At 36.0% G+C, this 23801-nt stretch overlaps 1 protein-coding gene across 1 annotated transcript in view; it reads left to right on the plus strand.

The window, feature by feature from the left end:
* The window catches only part of LOC140323815 (dynein axonemal heavy chain 3-like), a 333376-nt gene that overhangs the window by 235879 nt on the left and 73696 nt on the right, over positions 1–23801 (plus strand). Inside the window, exons 38-40 of the mRNA XM_072401190.1 lie at positions 3556–3748; positions 7358–7536; positions 13487–13745. Coding sequence (XP_072257291.1) covers positions 3556–3748; positions 7358–7536; positions 13487–13745 — 631 coding nt within the window. The remainder of the gene's footprint in view (positions 1–3555; positions 3749–7357; positions 7537–13486; positions 13746–23801) is intronic.

Here is a 23801-nt window from a genome sequence, read left to right on the forward strand (position 1 = left end):
ACTGGACCCTTGTTCGGACATATTTCTGTAAGTTACAGGTCTACAATTTAAAAAAAAAATTTCATGAAAAACAGTGGAACACTTTTGGTACAGAAATCTAGACCTCAGTGTAACGCTCAGGTGGTTAAGCTAGAACGTATCACAATTTTTAATAAACCATCATTAAAACAGCTATCAATAATTTCTGCTTCATCATTGTCATGCACAGTTCTAATTATTCACCTGACCCTATGTACCACCATCCTATGAAAAAGTATTTCACCTATAGATGTGTGGGGGGCTTTTAAGAGATCTGACCTGGCAATATTTTCCCACTGCAGAAGAGAAATGTTGCATAAAAATTAGTACTGCATTATATCACATGAAGAACCACAAGAAATGTTGATACTGTACCTTGCCATGTATAAAAGCCTTTAGCATATGAGTTAAATTTGAATTGCATTTGTTGATAGGTAAAATGCATTTAGGAGTTAGCACAATACTTACTGGTTTATGTACAGTTTTATTTATTGCAAAAGGTGAAAACATAAAAAAATAAAATATACATAGATATAGAGGGACGTTGTTTGCAGATTTAAATGCCATCCTGACATTATTCATGTATTTTATGTAACCCTATTTTACAAATCTCAATCGTTGCTGGTTGCCTTGTGTACCTACTTTGTGGAGTTTGTCCTAAAATTGTAAAAGTAAGCATTCTATTTTAAAATGTAGTGAAAGAAAAAAGTACATGAAACTCAGAATACGTAAAATATTCCCATATTTGACTTCTAAAAAGCTTGTGTTTTGCAGAGATGTTCAGAGAAAGCCTTATCCTCCACTTAGTTCCATGCTGTGTTTTTGCCCCTTGGCCATGTTTTAAATGCATTATGCACATGTATTCAGTAAATCTATGCAGTTTAACTATTTATTCATTATGTGAAAAGTGGAAAATTGAAAAAGAGGCGGGTAGGACATCTGCACCAGGTTGGGAAACACAATATATGGCAATGTTTCCTGGGAATTTAATATAACTGCACATAAATACCTTGACTGTGCATTTTAAATTTTAACACAGCACTGAGACATGTAGTTTGACTAGAAATGTATTACCAATCTCACAAACAGACATCATTTACTTGGCTTAATATTTAGGTGGAAGAAGAATGTTCCACTAAAATAATTTCATCAGATGTTATATTCTCATCTAATCTGTAAGAAATCTCAGTTTAGACACCTGGAAAATAATTTAGTCCATTAATCAGCATAACCCTGGAAGTTGTTGGTATGGTGCTATCATACTCGATTGGTGTTTGTGATTTCCTAAACCAGAAAATAAGCGAGCAGGTACACAGCAGGGCATTGCAAATTTGTTTGCTCACAAGAGGTAATAGCTTTTTCCTACTTTTTTTTCTTGAGGCAATTTTTTCTCAATAGTAAACTCTCTAATCTTATGAAACATACATCAGAAAGAAAAAAAACAATATCTGATCACAAAATTGGTCTGTGTCCCTTGATTATCAAATTTAATAATGCTTTTTCAGATCTTGTTTTTACCCCTTCTGGCACGTGTATGTAAACTACTTAGGAATAAAATGGTAAAATGAACTGTTATACTGTTGCTGTTTTCCTCTGTGGATGGGTGCTGGTACATTTTTTTACCTCTCAAAAGTAACTCAATTTACAGTACATTTTCTTTAGAAAACAGCCACAGTAATAGTAGAAAAGCCTGTCCATTTCCTTTAGGAAATGCAATAATTTAATCATTAGGTAGCATTAAATTGGAAATCAACCTAATTTTTTAAAATTTGTGGACAGGTGGTGTCTCTTCTGCAATAAATTAAACATACCTGCCTGTTTGCAATTATTTTTAAAATGTACACGAATGTGCAGGCACACCTTTGTATATGATACCCGCATACCTGTCTGCCAGGAATGAATGCATATGTGTGAATTTACAGTTTGCAACACTGCACCTGCTGCTGATCACCTCTTTTAAACACAATTGTTCTATGTAGAAATATGTGTGAATATAATCATGTGTTACAACCTCTAGTATTTTTAAACGGCACTCGTTTAAAACCTAAGTTTGACTTTTTTTATGCAACCAATAGGAATGGAGACAGTAGGAAACCTGATAAATATTTTTTTCCACTTAACCTGACAGATATTTTGACCCATCCCTACTCTGTACAAAACTTGAAAAATTGTCAAGAATACGTTTTTAAATGACTTTACGTTTGCTAAGGAATATTTTATGCTTTTTTGGATATCAGAACTGCTGCACAGTTTTCCGCGTATATATCTTGATGGCAATAACAATAAAACATGTCCCTGTAATATGTATCAGCATAGACACTTGCAGTTTCTATAGGGAGAGCATGTTAAATGGTCCTATGGGGAAGGAGGCAGTTGGGTGCCTTCTGCTTGGCCTTCCTCCTCCACCCCCCATATAACTGATCTGTGCTGTGTGTAGAGCACTTGATCATTCTAGCGTCAAAACGATCACTAAAGACCATTTCTAGTGACAGAAATTGGACATGAGCACAGGCCCTTAGGCACAACAGTAGGTTGCAAATATTTCAGCTAGGAAAATTCTCAAGAGAATGTAACATTCCATCAGCAGCAAGCCATTAGATTAGATCATATGTTTCTACTAATGGCTGCTAGTCATACCTAAATACACAGCTAAAGATAAAATGATCCTCAGGAGAAGATAACTGTTGGCTTGTATGTGAATGTGAATATGTAAGTTTTAAAATTGAGGGGCACTTGCTGTTTTTGGAATTCGACAAAGAACATATTAAAACGTTTCCATGTCATCAAAAGAAACGGTTGATTATGATTCAAAGGAGACAACAACAGTGTTCAGATAGGTACTCCAACTAGAACATTTTGCAGTTCTTTTGATTAAAAAAATCTACACATATAGCTATTTGTGCTTGCATTTCTTTTGTTTCAGTTCCTCAACCACTGTCTTATATAAAATCCTAGATACAGAAACAAATGAAAGGCTTACCTACAACTTTTTGCATACCATAATATTAAAACAGTTGCACCCAATATAAATAATGCCTACATATTTTAGATTCTGCTGTTTAAGGAATTTACCCACATAGGACATACAGTACAATAGCATTCTTTTTCCACTGCTCTCTGTTATTACTTTGATGCAAAATGCAGGTGATAATTGTATAATTCACTTTTAATTGAAATAGAAGGTTAAATGCAATGCTAGACTCAACAAAATTAAAGTTTAAAATGATTACATATTTTAAGCCTATACTAGTTTTATTTTAGCCTTCTAGTCCTAAGGTATATAAGTATCAAGTCAGTCAAATGCTGATGATATCCTTCCAGAGCCTATTATAAAATAATTCACTTGAGGCAAAATTTGTAAGCAGTAGTGCCAGAATTTGACATGCTTAGGAATCTCTGACAATTAAATTACTGCAAGTGCCTACTTGGGAGAAAATGTCATACTGCAAATAGATAGAAATAGTGGTCTAGACCATGCTGGAATCCTCCATGTGCTATTATTGTGATCCCTAAAATAAACAACATTTTTTATAACAGAAAACAGTTGAAAGAGATAGAAGATCAGATTTTGGAAGTGCTATCTCTGTCACAGGGAAACATCTTGGAGGACGAGCGAGCTATTGACATTCTTTCCTCAAGCAAGAACTTATCCCAGGAGATCCAAGAGAAACAAGAAATAACAACTAAGACAGAGAAACAAATTGATGAAACCAGAGATGGCTATAGACCGGTATGTATGTATTTTTGCTTGTCTATACGCCTTGTCTTATCATCATGTGGTAACAATGACACATGTGATTGTATATGAACTGTTTATGTATTACTCTAAGATATGAACAAAATGGATAATGTATGTTTTTTAAACAATTATAATAAAAAGAAACATAAATATGTCCTCATTACCTGTATGTCAGGGCAAAAAAATATGCAGTACATATTTTTTTATTATATGAACGTTCTCCTATGTTTATCCTTTTACGGACCCTGCAAGTGCAGAAAAGTACTGTATGTGTTGATCTGCTTGAAATGCGCTTAGCTCCAAGTCCTGATAAGAGCTGACAACACAGGATTTTTCTGATGATTCTGTAGTACGAAAAAGAGTAATGAAAGGGCTAATTACTCTTCTGAAAAAAACACAGAAAGTGTGCACTGGACACAGGACATGATCGGCAAGTATTTTTTGCATTCACTAAATATAAGAAAATGCTCTAATTGGTTAACAAACCAAAGAGGATCAAATAAGGGATGTTTTATTATCAGTATTTTCAAACATTTTAGGTAAAAGGGCAAAAGGAGTATAAAAAATAAAATAACACACACAAACCAAAATGTAAAGTTTATTTAACAAAAGCCAATAAAAAATGATTTCCTGGATTAATATACATTGCATTTTCTATTTTTCTATTCGCGGAAAACAATTTTTTTGTGATAGTTTCCAGTCAGAGATGAAAGAATGAGTGCAGTAAACACAGCAACATTCTGTTTAATGGAAAAGGATGGAGGGAGGGACAAGTGAGTAGCACCTTGTTGTAGTCTCCATTGTAAGAAAGCAGCAGTTGTTCCTGATGGGTCACATATGCTACATTCTACACTGTACACATGCTAGATTTTCTCCCAAGAACAGCATGGACATTCATCTTGGGTGACAATCACCTGATGTGTGTACAAAGCTTTAAAGCAGACACGAGCACTAAAAGCAGGTAGTAAGCTATGTGTTTACCTATAAGCTTTTAAAAATATGAATGCTTAAGACAGAGGTAGGCAAACTCCGACTTTTAGGCCGGATATGGCCTAGCTAGTATTCCAGTCCGGCCCAATGCCCCCCTAGTTGTTTATTGTTGGATAAGGTCTAATTGAGTTGTGGCGTTATCGCGAGTTCCCGCGATATCATCAATATCATCGAGTTCCCGCACAGTAACCCCAATTACTATGCCTAAAGAGCAGAGGCAACGAAAGGCTACCAGTCTCCGGAAGGTTGACCTCCAACGTCGTGTCTTCAACCCCCGAATGTACTGACAAATTATTCTTCGTCCAATGCGGCAACAAAGCTCTGTGTTAAGTGTGCAACGACACCAACAGAACTTTCAAGCGGTTAAATCTCAAAGGGGCGTGTGGATGCCAAGCACGCGCACACATACAGAGACTTTCATTGACTTTTACTGTCAGCTGCCACATGTTCAATTTCCAATGTTGTTAGCCCGTGCCAAGCGTGTGATCGCAATGTTTGGCAGCATTTATTCGTGCGAGCAGCTGTTCTCCAAAATGAAGTTTTGTAAGAACACACTGCGCTCTCAGATCACTGACAACCACCTCAATGACATTCTGTTGCTGTTGCTCATTAGAACCTGATATTGTATAAGGCCCTAAGAACATGCAACATCATGTTTCCCATTGATCGTACTGTATTTTAAATAAAAAAACCTTTCCTTGGACACCTTGTTTCTTCTGGCCTAGTGTGCCTTCTTCATCTCCTGAAATGGCCTAGTAGTCAAAAAAGTTTGCCGACCCCTGGCTTAAGATAACAGACCAAGTGTTACTCACATATTGTACCTACTACATGCTTAGTAGCAGCTGGTGTTTTTCTTTTATGTATTTAAAACATGTTGGATGAATGTCCTATACTAGAACCTAGCTTTGTGCACTAACAATAGCAGAGTTGCTTCTGTACTCAAAACAATACCAGTGTGGGAAAAAGTAGCCCTGGGAATGTGAACTTTACCCATAAGTGTATTCACATAATCACTCCAATTTATTTCCATGTGTCATTTTGATTGGTGTGCACTTTTATTTATTTTTTTTACAATACATCATTGCAAAATCTGGTGAATGGTCCTCTCCTGGTAACCATCTTCTTTTAAACATATGGATCTTTTTTTTCATCATCCTTTACCACATAGACAATATTAAACTACACTGGTAAACTAAACTTGCAATAGATAATAGTTTTGGTATATGAGACTATGACATATCAACAATTATACAGATAACAAACCATGCAGGTGCTTAATTTATCATACTATTTTTTCAGTGAATATTGTATTCTAATATCTTTATAATGTATTCTAATATCTTTTTCAGAATGAATAGGGAAGCTTTTATGTGAGGTTCTGCTATTTTTGCAGCTTCTATTTTAAAATGTAATTTTTCGTAATGTAAGTGATGTTAGTCAAAGCAATTTATATCCCCAAATTGTATTTTAGATAAGCACATCCAGATCTAAAGACATAAACATCTTTCAAAGAGGACAGTTTCTACTTTATATTTTACATGAAACACATAGTTTAGCATTGCACACTGCAAGAGATATTTTCTTGAAAACATATCTGATCTTATTTCAATGTGTTTTGTCTGATACACCATTTTCCTTCAACTCTTAAAATGTGCTGTAGGTATTCTGACACAAGTAGACATTCGTGTAAAATATCTTCACTTTCATGGATTGTGGCAGGTTCATTCTATTGTGTTTTTCTTATGCATAGCTGTGAATCATGCTAACACTTGACTGTTGCATTGGAATAAAATATGTCAGTGTTTTTTGATCCAAAATCATCACGCTCATACCCCAGACCATTCTAAGGGTATGTTCAGACTACCATCAAATAAAGGCATTGTGGTGAGGCTCCTGGTGGCTGGAACCTTGCCGGGGTTGGCTAGCCACTCAGCTGCCCCCTTTGTAGTGCTGGTTCCTAAATTAACGAGAGTTCAAACATTTTACAGTGTGTGACAGATGGCGGTATCAAGCTGCTCACTACTATTTATTTATTCTCTATGGTCTACCATGGATGAGACGCTACATGTTACGTCTCAACAGAGTAAGCCGTAACCACACCACAAACTCCTGGCTATTCCGAATATACTATTACTCTTATGTCAGTAATACAGTATGTATTACTGCATTAAAAATGACCATGTTCCAACAAATGGAAACACTGGTATACACCGGTATACATACTGTAACAAACAAGGGGTTGGTGGCAAATACTGCAGTTGACTCTAAAACTGCTCCTGGGGTGTGCATTTAAGGTCACCCAGCGGTGACTAAACACACAGTTTCAGACCCACATCTGAATAATCCCCTAGGCTAAGTTCAGACAGGTGATTGACAACCCTGCTATTAACTGCTCCAGGACAACCACTTTCATTTGCTGGGCATATGGGAGTGCTCAGCAGAAGTTCTGATTTAAGCATTTACAAATGCTTGCTGCAGGCGGTTGGGTTTGGTTGCATTTTTCGATGTTAGGTTGCCCTGGTCACAATGCATAATGAAATATCTGCTTATCTGCAGTTTCCTTTATGCACAGTATTACATAAGCAACATCTTGTCTTTATTTCCTAACAGGTTGCCAACCATTCCAGCATCATATTTTTTGTCATCTCAGATCTTGCCTACATTGACTCTATGTACCAATTTTCTTTGGCTTGGTTTATTAACTTGTACATTAATGCTATAAAGAAAAGTGAACCATCTCAGAAGCTTCAAGAAAGGATAACGAACCTCAATGACTATTTCACAAACAGGTATGACTATAATAATGTAATTCTAGTACCATTGGCCTTATTTAATAAGAAGGAGAGCAATAACTGATGGTATACTATAGCAGTCAAAATATTTTCTTTATTGTTGTTGAGTAACTGAGGTCACAAATCTTTAGGGTTATTGTTAGAGTAAATTAACTGCCCATGTGAGGTTTGACCAAAGGATCTAATCAATATCAGTCAGATTAGTTGCAAGTGAAAATCTTTTTTTGAAGGACCCAAGACCCCTTCCTTCTGTTTTTCCCTTTCTTCCTCCATTTCTATTTCTCTCCTCCAAATCTGTACTTTGTGCAATGTGTATCTTTAGGAAAATATGTTAAAGGGTGTTGATTGGCTTCTGGTATCAGACAGTTTCTAATACATTTCTTGCCCAAAAATAAAAGCTACATAGTGCTCAGAGAAGCTGCCACAATGAATGTAAGCTCTTATAATGTGACATCCCCAAGCACAGATAATTGTTAGAATGATCTGTTCGGATAAGTCCAACCCACTGCCTAATAAAACCACAGTACATAATACTATTAAAACTTTCTTATTAACTAAGGCAAAATGTTTGACATTTAAAGCAAAAAAGTAACATAAAAAGAACAAAAATCATATAATGGATATAAAACCAAAACAATGATATGTGCACTATAAGCTTTTGGTTACCTGGCATTTCAGGCAGTTGCAGTTTTTACTTTCTTGCTTCACTATTGCTAGGACGATGTTTACAAGGACAAGACAGTCTCTCAGTATTATCTTCCTGCTTTACGTACCAATAGCTACTGGAAAGGTTGAACAAATTTTCTTGTGTTTTCAGGCGTAAAAAAAGTCTAATGAGAGAAACTGTTCCCATGGACACTGTCTCTTCACTGCCTGTCTTTCCTGTATCTAAAGGGAAATGCTATATAAGAATGTAACAAATATTGATTCCGCTTCACTTTCAATAAAAAATGCTATTTTTTTCCAGATTATTTTTAAGCATATAAAAAGCAGTGGTCATTTAAAGGGGAAATTAAACCTTATTTTCTACAGTGTTTTAAACAGTTCATTGTGACTACTACTTTACTGTTAAGTGAATAAAGCTGTGGAGAGATATAAAACAATATATTATATATATATATAAATATATATATATATATATATATATATACCTGTATATAATGACTAATACATTCTAAAGGATGAAACATACCATGGGGATTAAAGATGTGGTCCAAACCATCAAAATTAAAGCAAGAAGGATAATAATCAGAGTTGCTAGCCCATTTATAGACAAAGATCTTTTGGAAGCAGCAATTTTGGTTGGAGAATTTACAAAAAATAGGATAGGATATATAAATACATTACTGAATTGCACATTTACAACTGCACATATTTGCTTAGAAAGAAAACAGTCCACCTTTTAAATATTTAATCTTCTATATTGATTCTAGTAATTGCATATGTTTTCTGAAGTACTGTTTTGGCTGGAAACATAAGCTTATATTGAAGTATCTGTAGTTCCTGATGACGTGTTCAAATTTTGCTTGGTTCCACAGGAGAACTGAAGATACATGAAATGTTATTTTAAAATAGATTATAGTATATCACTATAGCCTTCAACCTTTCATCTGCAAATCACAAGCAACAATCACATTTAGATCTTTTCTCATTCGGTAGAAAGAATATGACAACAGTGTATATTGTTTATGGGAATAAAATAGGAATTAATTATTACCAATATTTACTATTACTTTTATTACTAGTATTTTTAATACTATTCTTTCAAGTGGAACTAAACTCGTTGGTGGGTGGTGAGCTTCTGCCATAGCATACTTATACAGAATACTTGTCGATTATGGCACATACTTACCCTGTGCAGTTGTCCTGCAGCAATGACAGGTCCAGGACCTGTATTTCCTGCATCCTAGGGAGCCACCATCTTAACAGCTGGCTCCATGGTGTACTTCCGTGAACACGGTGATCCTCTTAACTTATTGGATGATGTAATCCTCAGCAGCTGATTCTGTGCGCCACCCACAGGATCAAGCTCTAAACTACAAGGCGCATTGCATGTCTCTTTTGTAAATTAGTACTACCTCCTGGTGGTTTTTTTGTTTTTTCAGTTTAGGTCAGCTTTACCTCATAATGAATTTGTCTTGAATGCAAAGTTACATTTTACGCAACTGGAAATTAGAACAAAAGTGAAGATTTCTTATGATATAGGGAGCATCTAGCATGTTAATTATGGCTAAGCAATATCATTAAAAAAAATAATCTTTTATCTGTAATATAGAAATGTACGAGGGGGTGCTGAGAAGTTCCTGGCTTTGCCCCCTTCCAGGTGAAATAGAAAAATGAGTGTGGGGGCATATGACAGCCTAAAATCCTAGTATGTAATTTGCAAATATCAGGTCTATGCAACCTAAAACTGTTTTTTCTTTTAGTGAGAAGATATGATGGCAGAGGCACAAGTAAGTTTCACGTTGTTGAAGTTACGGGCTGTCATGAAGTTTTTGTTTCTCCAGGGAAAGTCGGCAAAGGACATTCACACTGAGATGTCACAAACACTGCGGGAGAATTGTCCCTCATACAGCACTGTCAAAACCTGTATATCTTGTTTCAAGACTGGGCATTTCAACGTTGAAGATGAGCCCCACAGTGGGCACCCCCCAACCTCAACTGACCCGTCAACCTGCGATGCTGTCCATGAGCTGATTATTGAGGACCGGCGAATATCTGCAAAAAAAGCCCAGATACTTGACATCTCAAGGGATCGTGTTGGGTTTGTTATCACCACTATCCTAGACATGCACAAGCTTTCAGCGAAGTGGGTGCCGAAATGTTTGAACAGTGATCTGAAGAAGGAACGAGCTAAAGCATCCAAAGCCGTTTCGGCCCATTTTGAAGCTGCACAGGACTTTTTGGCTAGGTTAGTGACTGAGGATGAAACCGGGCTCCACATCTATGATCTGGAAACCAAGGAACAGTCAAAGGAATGACGCCACAGCGGGTCCCCTGGCCCAAGAAGTTCTGAAACCAGAAATCGCCCAAAAAAAGTAATGGCGTCTGTTTTCTGGGAAAAAGACGGTATTCTGTTGGTGGACTACCTACCTTAGGGCTCTAGTATCACCGGACAGTAATATGCTAACCTCCTGGGCCAGCTGAAAGAGGCAATTAAGACTAAACTCCGTGGAAAGGTGACCAAAGGGATCCTTTTTTTGCAGGACAATGGACCTGCGCACACGTCCAACGCTGTGGCTGCCAAATTGAACACCCTGGGTTTCCAGTTGGTCCACCATCCCCTCTACTCACCTGACCTGGCCCCTTCGGACTATTATCTGTTTCCGAATTTGAAGACACACCTGAAGGGGCAACGTTTTGAGGACATTTATGACGTCAAAGATGCTGCTGAGAGCTGGTTTGCGGCCCAACCAAAGGACTTTTATTTGAAAAAGTCTACAAAAGCTGCAACTACGCAGTACCAAGTGCATCAGTCTCAGGGGGAATATGTTGAATAAATGTGTTGGTTCATAACTCTGGCTCTTTTCTTTCTGGGCAAAGCCAGGAACTTCTCAGCACCCCCTTGTATTTATTTGTATATGAGGGTGCATAGGCACTGTTGTGGTTACAGAATCATAGCAACTGCTACCTTTGAGTCAGAGTTGACTTTGACATGAGGTGGTTACTTCGATCAGTAATGAAAAAGATCAGCTACATTCACACCTACTCATACTACTCATTTGGCCTCTCCCTGCCTTTTTTTTTAGTTCTTCCTTATTGAGAATTTTAACTAAAATCGGATCTATCTCAATCTCTCTCCAAGTTTATCTAGTAATTTAAATATAATGGGGGCATTATTGCTCAAAATATGTTTTTGATAACTGTTTTAGGATAATTTACAAAAATATTATTAATAAATTACATTACTATTTCCACAATCATGCAGACCAAGTTGCCCAACAGAAATGAGCCTGATTTATCAAAGCTCTCCAATGGTGGAGAGAATACACTTTCATCAGTGAAGCTGGGTGATCCAAAAAAACCTGGAATGGATCTGGTCCAGTATTGAAAACATTTGCCAACTAATAGCTAATGATTATAGAGAATCCCTTCCCGGGTTTGTTGGATCACCCAGGGTTCACTTTGAAATTGTATCTTCTTCAGTCTTGGAGATTAATTAATCAGGCTCAATAAATTGGCTTTAATTAATCAGGCCTAGTGGCTAAAAATTGATATGACTGAGAAACAGTTGGATAAAAATAAGGTTGATAAAACACCAGGACCTGATTACATCCACAAGTCTCCAAGGAGCTGAGCTTGATTAGAGACCCTTTATTCACTAGCATGGTACCAATTGGCATAAAGTCAATGTGGTACCTATCCTTAAAAAGGGAGCAAAGTCAATATCAAGTAAGAGTTTGATAGGAAGCCACATAAAAGAGTTTCTGCTAAAAAATAATATTATAAGTAACAACATGGATTCAGGGGTCTATAGATTTAGCACATCCAATCTGTAAGTGGATGGAGAACTGGCTTCAAGACCACATCCAGAGAGTAGTGATTAATGATTTATACCTTGAATGGTCTAAGGTTATTTGTGGTGTACCCCTGGATTCAGTGTTGGGACCATTACTGTTTAACATCTTTATAAATGATAGAGTTTGGGTGTGCAGATGACACCAAACTTTGTAATGGAATTAGGTCTATACAGGATGTTTATAATCTACAAGCAGACCTGGATGTACTGTTTGATTGGGCAGCCAATTGGCAAATTACATTTAATATTGATTAATGTAAAGTTATGCACTTGGGGGCTCACAACATGCATGCTTCATACTGTCTAGGGGAATACATTCGGGGAAGTCAAAAATGGGTCTGGGGGTTTTGGTAGAAAATTATAGATTTAATAATAGCATGCAATGCCAAGCTGCAATATCAAAAGCTACCAAAGTACTTTATTGTATCAAAAGAGGGAGAATTGCAGAGATTCAGACATAATCCTGCCCCTGTACAAAAGCATCAGTCAGACCACATCTGGAATATGCAGTTTGGGGAATAGTTCACAAAAAGGATATTGTGGAACTTGAGGGAGTGCAGAGAAGGGCAACTAAACTAATAAAAAGAATGGAGGAACTCAGCTATGAGGAGAAATTCGCTGAACTGAAACTATTCTCTCTTGAGAAGAGAAGTTTAAGTGGGAATATGATCACTCACTGATATAAATAATTCAAATAGAGAACTTCACAATTAATAACTTTAGGTCATTACAAAGGACAAGTGAGGCATCTTTGCATCTGGAGGAAAAGAAGTTTATTCTCTGGATAATGAAGGGATTATTCACTGTAAGGTCTCTGAAAATGTGGAATAGGCTTCCTCAGGAGGTAGTTTTAGCAAGTACTATTGCTATTGCTATAAGAAAAAGCTGGGTGTTTTTCTAGATTCACAGAATATAACTTGGTATAAAAGTTTTAATGTAAATATACAGAGTCTGATCATCTAGGGAACATCTGATTGCCTCAAGGGATCAGGAAGGAATCTTTTTTCCTGTTGGAGCAAATTGAAACAGGCTTTATAATGTTTTTTTCGTGTTCCTCTGGATCAACTATGTCTATAGGGTTTATACCAGGGATATGTTTTTTTCCCTAGTGGGTAAACTCCAGCAAACCTATGTCTTTTTTCAACCTAACTATGTAAAATATGGAATTTTGTGGCATATAGTTTTCATATAGGCAGGATGCTGATATTGCAGCTGCTAAAAAAGACCATACTACTAAAAGACAGCAACCATCTGTTGACTCTCCAGGTCTCAGCACTCATTACTTTTCAAATTGCCTTTATAATTATGCTAGTAGGAAAAAATGTTCCTGTTTACTAGATCATCAACGGATGTAGAGCTTACTGTTTATGCATCTATTTTCATTTTCCATATTATAAATGTTAATGTAATTTTTATCTTCATTTTTAGCATATATGAATATGTCTGCCGCTCCCTCTTTGAAAAGCATAAGCTACTATTTTCGTTTCTGTTGTGTGTGGGTATACAAAAGAACAGAGGTCTGATCACTAATGAAGAATGGCATTTTCTTCTCACTGGTGGAGTTGCACTAGAGATCCCTCAAGCCAACCCAGATCCCACGTGGTTAAAGGACAAATCCTGGGGTGAAATTCTTCGACTTTCCACTTTATCAGTTTTCAGTGGATTAAATGATCATTTCAATTTAAATGTAAGTATCTGCTATAATATATCTAAATGTACCTAAAATATGTAAACATATTAGCATGATGTTCCCAACTGCACAGTTTTTACCTTATTTTAGGTAAATTAATCAAAGCCGTGAAAATCATTCCTTTCCTCTCTTTGATCAATATGCATTTAGAACTGCTATTTATTTTAAACTACATAGAACTGTTTAAGGCTTGCTCACTATCATCAATGTAGTGTAAACCAAAGCTTATATAAAGTAGGAAATAACAAGAAAGTATAACTTGACAGGGTATAATAAGGTGGACCAAAAACAACTGAAACCCCTTTACTAAACTAGTACAAAGAACAGTAGCACCATCTTCAGAATTAGGTTACCTTCATGTCTCACTTCTATCAATAATCCCCAAGAATGGATTTATTTTAATTTAGTGCCCAGAGCCAAACATTTCATTTTGGCTAATCCATTGTAGCTAAAATTTCAACCTACATGTACCAATGATTAAAGGTGATTATGGGCGATTAAAGTTAATCAGGACATATATCCCTTGCCAAGGTCTGTCAACCATATTTACACATTTTCACACAGCAGTCATCGTTCATTATAAAATGTAAAAATGTGCTGTAGGGAATGCAAATATGGTTTTCGTGTCTAACTATTACTTTTGTTGATCAGGAGATTTGAGCATCTGACTGTCTCTTTTGAATAAGATTTTGCATATATAAGTGATTCCAACTGTACTTCATCAAATTACAATTCCAGTTATGGGGATGGGGGTGGTTATGATAACTGCTTAACGTGTGATCATAAGTGTGTAAGGGTGATCTGCAAAAAAGCAGTGTCCTGCAAAAAGAGATGTAAACACATATTACATCAAGAGCTGATAATGATACTGAGTAGAAGCTGGCATGCTGGATAATTTCTTGTCTTTTCATGCTATCAGAATTCTCATCTCTTGTTGCAGGCATCTCATGCTTTTTCTTGATTAATTATATTGTAACATTAAAAATAAATACGAGAGAAAATTAGATTCCTGTATCCTGTATTCCAACAACCTTGGCACTTTGGTAAACCTGACAACTCAAGCAGTGCAATCTTCCTGTTGTTGTCCTCGGGCAATTTACTGATTCAACTAGCCAGCATCACTCAGCTAGAATATCACTTTTGGGTGAGGTGACCCTTTATTGAGAGTTGCTCACTGCTTTTCGCATCATTAGACTTTTAACTCACAAGGCTCATGTAAAAAAGTTCACATGGTTTTTGAAATCCAAATGTTTGGATTTAGAAGAAGGTATTTCCTTAAAAAACACCTCTTTTTTAAATAAAGCAATAAATAATGAATTTCTTTAAGCACACATTTGACTGGCTTCAAAAGTCTATTGAGCCACCGTCCAGACAAAGACTATGATTTGAATTTACTTAAAAAATGCTTTGTTAGATTTAAATTTGGACTTCCAGAATTTTTTGGCAAAGGATGGCAATTTCTTAATATTATGTTAACTGATGTGTTTTGGGTGAGTGTTTAATGAGTGAAGAAACATTTAACACAGTGTTGATTTAATTTTCAAATAATAGAGTAAAAGTTCAGAGTTGGCTAATTCTTGGCAGGACAGTTCCCACTTGTTTACACCTACTGAGTATTATGTTTAACTAGACTGTAATTTTCTGCAAGTGTTCCTGTAGTCTTGTTCTACTTTAAACTGGAATTAACACAGTGCCTAACCTGATACATTTTTGTTTGTCACATAATCTGCCTTTATTAAATAAAGATCTAGTTTATCACTTTATAATTTAACATTTTAGTTCTTACTTTGCTATTTAACAGTCTGTATAACAGGCATTAAATATTTCTTTATTTTGCTTGTAAAATCCCTAAATAATCAGTTTTTCTTAGTGTTGAAGGTATAGAAGATAATGTTCTATTGTATTAAATAAAGCTTATACTCAGCAGGAAGTGGATATATTTTTGTGACTCACAGGCTTTTTTTCTGAATTTATAATTCAGATTTTAAGAATCATATTGGTGTTAAGAGTTATACAGCTAAAGGGTTTCACATAGATTACCAAAGCTTTATGTTGCCATCAATATTGCAGCCAAAAATATTAGTTAGAAATACACAGTATACCATTTTTGTGTGAAATAAAATTTAAAAACATTGTATTTTGTAATAAGCAAAGACTGGCACCATGAAATCCTTTGTAAAATGCATCATGTATGGTAGATACTTTCTTTCCTTTCTTTTCTTTAATCCACAGGCAGACTGTGACATAACAAATAGTTTCGGCAGTACAGCAGAGAGGCTATTTTTATGGAAAAATGTTATATCTACATATTGTAGCTGTTGTCTGTGTAGCAATGGCATTTGTTTCATGCAGAGATTCCTTTATAGTGAAGAACCATGACTACTAACAGTACTAAATAAATTTGCGTTCATTTGTTAGTAATTTTCCCCTAACAACATCCTAGTGCAGGGATTTATTTCTATTTTCCAGATTTCATATCTATGGGTGGGGTTCTGCATGTGCATGTGATTTCTGTGCAAATATAGTTAACAGAGTTTGGTTTCTAAAATGCATATCTAAGTAGGTATTACTTATTTCTGAGATGGTTAGTGCTTTTCATGTCTTAAATCTAAGAATAGTTAACAATGATGGAGAAAAACCTAGGGCAGCTGCAAATGGTCATGAATGAAACATCAGAAATATCTCCAAAAATCAAGGCTGACTTCTAACTATCATGTTATAAGAGTCACAGCTCAGTCCTTTGCTTTAGGTATATAAAAGCTTTAGAGATAACATGAAAAGATGCAATGGCAGTTAAGTAAGAGAATATTTCGTCATAGTCTAATATGCACAATGCATAATGTTGTTTCAATGTATATCATTATTAAACTAAAATGGTATATTTTAAAGGTATGTGAACATACAAACTCATCTACAACGGTGTTGAACTAACATTCCTAACCCAGAACTAGCAGAACATAGCAGGCACCTACATTTGACTATACATAAAATTACTTTTTTAATCTAATACCCTTTAAGGCCAAAATCTTATTGTGTTATTAGGTCAAGGACCCAGCCCTTTTCCCGTCCACCTCCAGGCCCTTCTATTGTCTCATTACTGCAATGGCCATTCTCAACAGTTAGCACACCAGGATTTCAGCTGAATTGCCTTTTGTCCTGGTATAAACTTCTGCACAGGTGTAAAGTTTTTGGGAATTTATTTGTTTGTTTTTGTATTATCTGAATTAGTTACCTAGTATACCTCTTTGTATATTGGATTTAAAATTGACAGATCAGCAGATTGACCACCCATTTTCCAAATACTGTATATAGATGCAGATTTAGCAAAATAAACAGCAAACAAAAAGGGCATTTTATAGTCATTGAACCTGTAAACAACATAGTTTCAAGGCAAATCAAAAAAGGTGAATGTTCCAAGATTTTCCTTGATATTTATACATAGCTAGTACACTTGATTGTTTGCGTTGGAGCTCTAGGAGCTTTATTTATAAAGCACGTTCCCCTAGTGGAGAATCAGTTACTATTGAAACACATGGACCTGGCAGATTTCCCACCAGGGAATGTTTGATTCCCTCCTTTATAAATAAAGCTCCTAGAGCTCCAGACCAGCGGCCTCTCTGCCTATGCGTGGCCCCGCATTTTATAGACGCAAGTGATGCTGGGAATTGTAGTAGTGGCATCACTTGTGTCTATTGAACCGCAGTCTATGCGTGGATCCGGCAGAGTTTATACTGACAGGTAAGCTCAATATTCATAGAGCTATTGCTAAATTTTTTGTTTTACTGTGCCAGAGAATGCAATGTGAAACCAAATGAATGCAGCAATTAATTTGGTTTTACATTGCACTCTCTGGCAAAGTAAAACAGTTAATCTCAATAAGAAGAAACAAGAAAACATGAGAATGCAGTAATATGAAGTGGATTGATCTAAATTTGGTCCTTGGCACAGTAACCCTATTGCCACACATTATCCTGATCCAACATTTACTACTATGGTTACAGCTATAGACAATAGTGGGCACAAATATTCTCCTTGCCTACCATGTCCTCTGCTGCTTTCCGTGCTTATCCATGGTTGCTTATATGATTATTTCCAAGAAAAACTTTTCTGTGAACAATTAGGAATCACATGGTGATACTTTTGTCATTATTTTAGTGATGATTATTTTATTGTTTCATATCTAATAAGAAGGAAAAACTTCCTCAATATTTTCAATAAATTTCAAGGTTGGCCCACGACTTGGTCTCTTTTGATTTCGGCCCTCTGTGTATTTGAGTTTGACTGCTTTAAATGATAGTAGCCCTGCTCTATTAATCTTCGTACTGCCGGAGCATTTAAAGAGCTTCAGATTTATACATTTATTTAAATATCTTCTTTACATATGCATTGCCCCTGTCAAATTAATAAAGAACACTAAGTACTATTTGCATTTAGTCTAACAACATAACAAAATGGTAAAGAAATTTTAGGAAAAAAAAATGTAAATGACAAACAAAAACTGCTTTTGCTGCTTTTAGTGACCCCATGCCTCCAGCAGTCACACAAATACGATTTTTTTAAAAATCTGCATGTCATTAACTCTGAATGTCATACCTGTCAGGCATGGGGGTCAGGTACAGTTTGAAACACCTCCCACCTCCCTTAGAAGGTTAGAAAATTAGCTTTTTAGCAGCCGCTCTGCTTTAGAAATTAGTTGATGATATTTTTGACATTCACACAAATAGTACATAAAATTGTTTAAACTAAAGAGGATAATGACATATCACAGAAGTATTTCAACAAAACTGGAACATGGACAGTTACGTGGCAAAATAAAGTAAAAGCTTTTGTAAATCCTTAAAAAAACTGGCTAATGTAATTCCAATTTTACACTTTAAACAAAATTTAAAAATAATTTGAATGACTGCTCATTAATAGTTTACAAAGTCCTGTAAAATAATTTTTCTCGGTAATTATATTCTAACATGCTTGCTTTTTTTTTACATATTTTAGTCTAACATAATCATTTGCTTTCAGAGAGGAGGATCTCTCCACTAGTTATCATTTTTGTTTTTTCTGCAAATTTTATGTCAACAATTTTTCTACTTTTTTATCCCCTTTTCATCATTGTCCACATCTGTAAATCCTCGACACACTGTTTGCACACCTTATGAGGGGCCCAAGACTTATCTTGATCACCAAGTTCAGTTTTGAAATACAGTGATCCCTCGTTTTTCGCGGTTAATGGGGACCAGAACCTTCCGCGAAAGCTGAAAAACCGCGAAGTAGGATTTCCCTAAAATAAAATACAGTATGCGAGACAGTCAACATCATGGACAAGACTGGCGAGATACAACAAGAGAAGATGCTAGGTGAGGCTGCGATGATGCGCAGACAATCAACTCATAGGGATAAATCCACTCGTACTCTCATTGGTGGATGTCGCACCGGAAACCAATCACGTGTCTTTATGAGAGCCCGTGGTATGTACTCTGAGTCAACTCATCTCTTTGTTTGACATGCAGGGATCCTTCTCTCTCGCTCATCAACATGAAACAACACTCCTTTCTGCAATGTGGCTGCCGACATGATTGTATTTTTTCATTTTTATTTTTTGATGAATATTTTGGAAAAACCCGCGAAGCACTGAAGCCGCAAAACATGAAGCGCGAAGTGGCGAGGGAACACTGTATACCAAATAGGCTTGCTCTACAAATGTGCTGATGTTCGCCCATTGACTAAGAATGGTGAAACTGCCACAGATATAACAAAATGAATCAGGGTTGTTTAGACACGATGAGAAACAGCAGAGCCAGACATTATCTAAAAGAAAGGAAATGCGTGTGTAAGTAAAAAAAAAACATTTTGCCTATTCACTACGTAGAGCAGCGCACAACCTCTGACCACACTGTCTTGCGTGCAAATAAATAGCCTATACATATCCAAACCACTGTGATCGCATTAATATAAGTGGTGGAGAAAAAAACTGACATGATAGAAGAAACTAACTGCACTATCAGAATTAGCATACCTATTTTAGTGTAAATAAGCTTAAAAATTAAAGTCAACAAAAAATTTGTTCAAAATTGTTCCCCAGTGTAATCTACATATTTTCACAGTATTCCCTTTTATGCTTTCTTAATTTTTGGGTTTGACTAAACATCAATTTTTATCTTCCCAAAATATTTAAATGCCAAAACTGTAATTTTAAAAGTCCGTAGTTGCATGGGTTAGGCATACCACGTATGTGATTAGACATGGACCAAGAGATAGGTCTTCAAGGCTGTCATAAAATCCTTTACCCTTAGGAAGGGAAGCCTTGATTGCTGGAAACATATGTAGGGTGTATTTACATGTATTCATTTTGGGTCATCTGATTGCTTAGATTTTAAAAGATAAATATTAGGGTAAAGAAAAAAGAGATGAAAATAGAAGTAAACAAACAGTTTATAGACATGGGGTGGGATTACTGACCCCTTTGAAGCCTACCAACAAGCCTTGGAGTGCCTTCCCACCTTCTCCCTCTTCCTCATTTCTTTTCTTTTACAGGTTGTTGCAGCGTTATTGAAATTTTTCTACCTCGCCAGCTGACAGTTTAGTTAGCTTTAAGCCCTATAAGAAAAAATGTACTGGCTGAAGGCCTGTCTGGATCCTTTGGTAAAGACACGTCTTTTGGCATGTTTTTAAGTGGTATACTGGGTGCTCACAGTTTTTATGTGTCTGACATAAAGTTAGGATTATTTGTTTGGGAAAATGTTTGGTTGGATAACATGCTGGTTTAAAATAAATAGAGTTGTGGCCTTGCATTCTACACAAAATATATTATTGTTTAGTGTGTATTTTAGGAATGGAGCAGGGACAAGATTGAAAGTTTAGGGGCTTTTTACCTGTATCTTGATATGCGTAAAAATAAACCTACAACAAATAGATAATTTGCAGCTAACAACAATAAAGTAAAAATATAACCCCCCCCCCCCCAAAAAAAAAAAAACTTCACAAATTTGTGTTAAAAAAATGTGTCTTAAAAATATTCACTTTGCCATTGTTCTCAACACACACACACCAAGCAAGAAAAAGACCACATTTAAACTTGCTGTATCCTTATAAGATGATTGCCAAGTCACCTAATAAGACAAAAACAAGTCAGGAAAAGTCATATTATAGTAACAACTGACTTTATTTTTTATTTTTTTTGTAAAATGTTTACTAGTTTAAGGGCTGAACATTTTTTAAAAATCTAAATGGTGTGTTTATAAATGTGTATATAATAAACATTAAATAGAAAGTATATCTATGGCAGTTTGCAGAAAAATGCTGAGCTTTCTAGTAAGAAAGGTCAGCACTGTCTGTATGTTTGTTGATAGCCTGAGAATATTAGCAAGATATTATCGTCTCTGCAAGAGAAGGAAGAGAGAGGTGTCTCTCTTCTCTTAGAAATACAGGTCTGTAAATATGGTAAATGTGAAATAATCATACAAAATATTTCACATTTACCAGAATTTTAAATGTCATTTCTGACAAATATTTATATTTAACATGATGAAAAATACTCACTGACTCACTGCACAGAAAACTGCATGGTAGGCTGCTCCTGGACACAAAGTAAACTGCTCTTGTGCATTTGGGAATGGTAAAATGCAGCACGTGTGGTTGGGCTGTGGTATAGAGCTCCATAAAGCCACCGCACAGCCAAAAGTGACTTTGCTTTCTTGAACTTGCTTCCTTGAACTGTTCAAGAAAGTTTTCTTGAACCCTTTTGAACAGTGTTCCACTTGTAGCCTCATGGACAAAATGGTTCCAAACCAACTGAATGGAAGTAGTTGGATCTGTGGTTGTGCCTGCATGCAGAAGCTTCAGTTCACTGTGCGTCTAAAATGGTCCTATGGATAACAATTTAGGTTATAATGATAAAGAATAATTCTTACTAATTATGTCTGAGACTTGATGTGTAAGATGTAATAATTCTAGTTGTAAGCCAACACAGAAATCTGTGAGGAGGGAGACCTATGGTTCAAATATGTCATATATGTGCTTCTGAAGAAATTTCTTGATGGGCCTGATTTATTAAATCTCTCCAAGACTAGAGGGGATACACTTTCATCAGTGAAGCTGGGTGATCCAGCAAACCTGGAATCAATTTATTAAAAGTAAATTTGTGTTTGTTATCAAATGTTTGGAGTCCTGGACCAGATCGGTTCCAGGTTTGCAGGCTCACCCAGCTTTACTGATAAAAGTGTATCCTCTCCAGACTTGGAGAGATTGCCTATTGTTTTGCCTCCATCAGTTGAGAATATGGTCTGCCAGTTTGTCTGACTTGGGATGTGGAAAATTCTTTCTTATATACTCACTGACAGTTTATTATAAAAGTGACCATATAATTACTGTATCTTGTAGGTATTTTCATTCATATATAGTTACATAGTAGGTTAGGTTGAAAAAAGACATAAGTCCATCAAGTTCAACCACTAGGGAAATAAACATATCCCAGATATAAAATCCTATAAGACATGTTTGGTCCAGAGGAAGGCAAAAAAACCCTGGTACAATTTGCTTCAACAGGAGAATAAAATTCCTTCCTGATTCCATGAGGTAATCGGATGTTCCCTGGATCAACAGTCACTGTTATTTTTACTTTAAAATGAAAAACAGTGTACCGCTTTTGGTACAGAAATCTAGACATCAGTGTAATGCCCAGGTGGTTAATTTAGTTGCCCTTCTCTGCACTCTCTCAAATTCGACAATGTCCTTTTTGTGAACTGGTGCCCAAAAGTGGACTGCATATTCCAGATGTGGTCCGACCAATGCTTTGTACAGGAGCAGAATAATGTCTCCATCTCTGTAGTCTATTCTTCTTTTAATACAAGAAAGTACTTTACTAGCTTTAGATATTGCAGCTTGGCATTGCATGCTGTTATTAAGTCTATGATCTACCAGAACCCCCAGATCCTTTTACATTTCTGACCTCCCCAAATGTTTTCATGTTGTTAGCTCCCAAGTGCATAATTTTACATTAATCTATTGCCTACTAGATTGTAAGCTCTTCGGGGCAGGGTTCTCTCCTCCTATATCACTGTCTGTATTAGTCTGTCATTTGCAATCCCTTTTTAATGTACAGCGCTGCGTAATATATTGGCGCTATATAAATCCTGTTTAATAATATTAATAATTTGCCACCTGGCTCCCCAATCAAACAGTACATCCAGGTCTGCTTGTAGATTTTTAGACATCCTGTATGGACTTAATTCCATTACATAGTTTGATGTCATCTGCAAACACAGAATTGGTAATCCCAAACTCTATCTCATTTATGAAGAGGTTAAACAGTAAAGGTCCCAACACTGAACCTTGGGGTACACCACTAATAACCTTAGACCCATTAGAGTATGAATCATTAAATACAACTTTCTGGATGCGATCTTTAAGCCAGTTCTCAATCCTTTGAATGACTTTTCTAAACCTATCGACCCTAACTTGCATAATAAGTAACAAGTACCTTGACATAAATCCAAGTACACTAAGTCCAAGTATATCAACTGCTATTCCACTGTCTACCTGTTTACTTACTTTCTCTCAAAAAGAGAGTAAATTTGTTTGACAACTTCTATCTTTCTTGAAGCCATGCTGACTATCACTTATAATATTATTTTCTAGCAGAAACTCCTCTTTATCAACGTGGATGTAATCCATCAGGTCCTAGTGCTTTGTCAACCTTTACTTTTCCCAGCTGTTTCTCAATCGTATCATTTCTAAGCCATTGTGACTCATTTATTCATATAAATCCTTTACAGTTTACAGCTCATGCAGATCTTTGTAATAGGGAGGTTTATACTTCTATAGTTTTTAGTACCCCCAATTGAAGATGTCCAACTCTAGTGCTTGAGAGTTAGGATCCACACACAATTTTACTTCATCTAACAAATAACCATACGTTTAGTAAGTTGTAGTTAAGAAAGAGTCAGAAAATAAAATCCTGGCATATGTAAAGCCATTGAAAACTGGAGTTTCACACCACTGGCCTAAATATTTGCTTTTGCGTCTGTTATTATTTCAAGATCCTGACCTACTCTCTACCTT

The sequence above is a fragment of the Pyxicephalus adspersus genome, chromosome 2 (assembly GCF_032062135.1).
Source record: "Pyxicephalus adspersus chromosome 2, UCB_Pads_2.0, whole genome shotgun sequence".
NCBI lineage: Eukaryota > Metazoa > Chordata > Amphibia > Anura > Pyxicephalidae > Pyxicephalus > Pyxicephalus adspersus.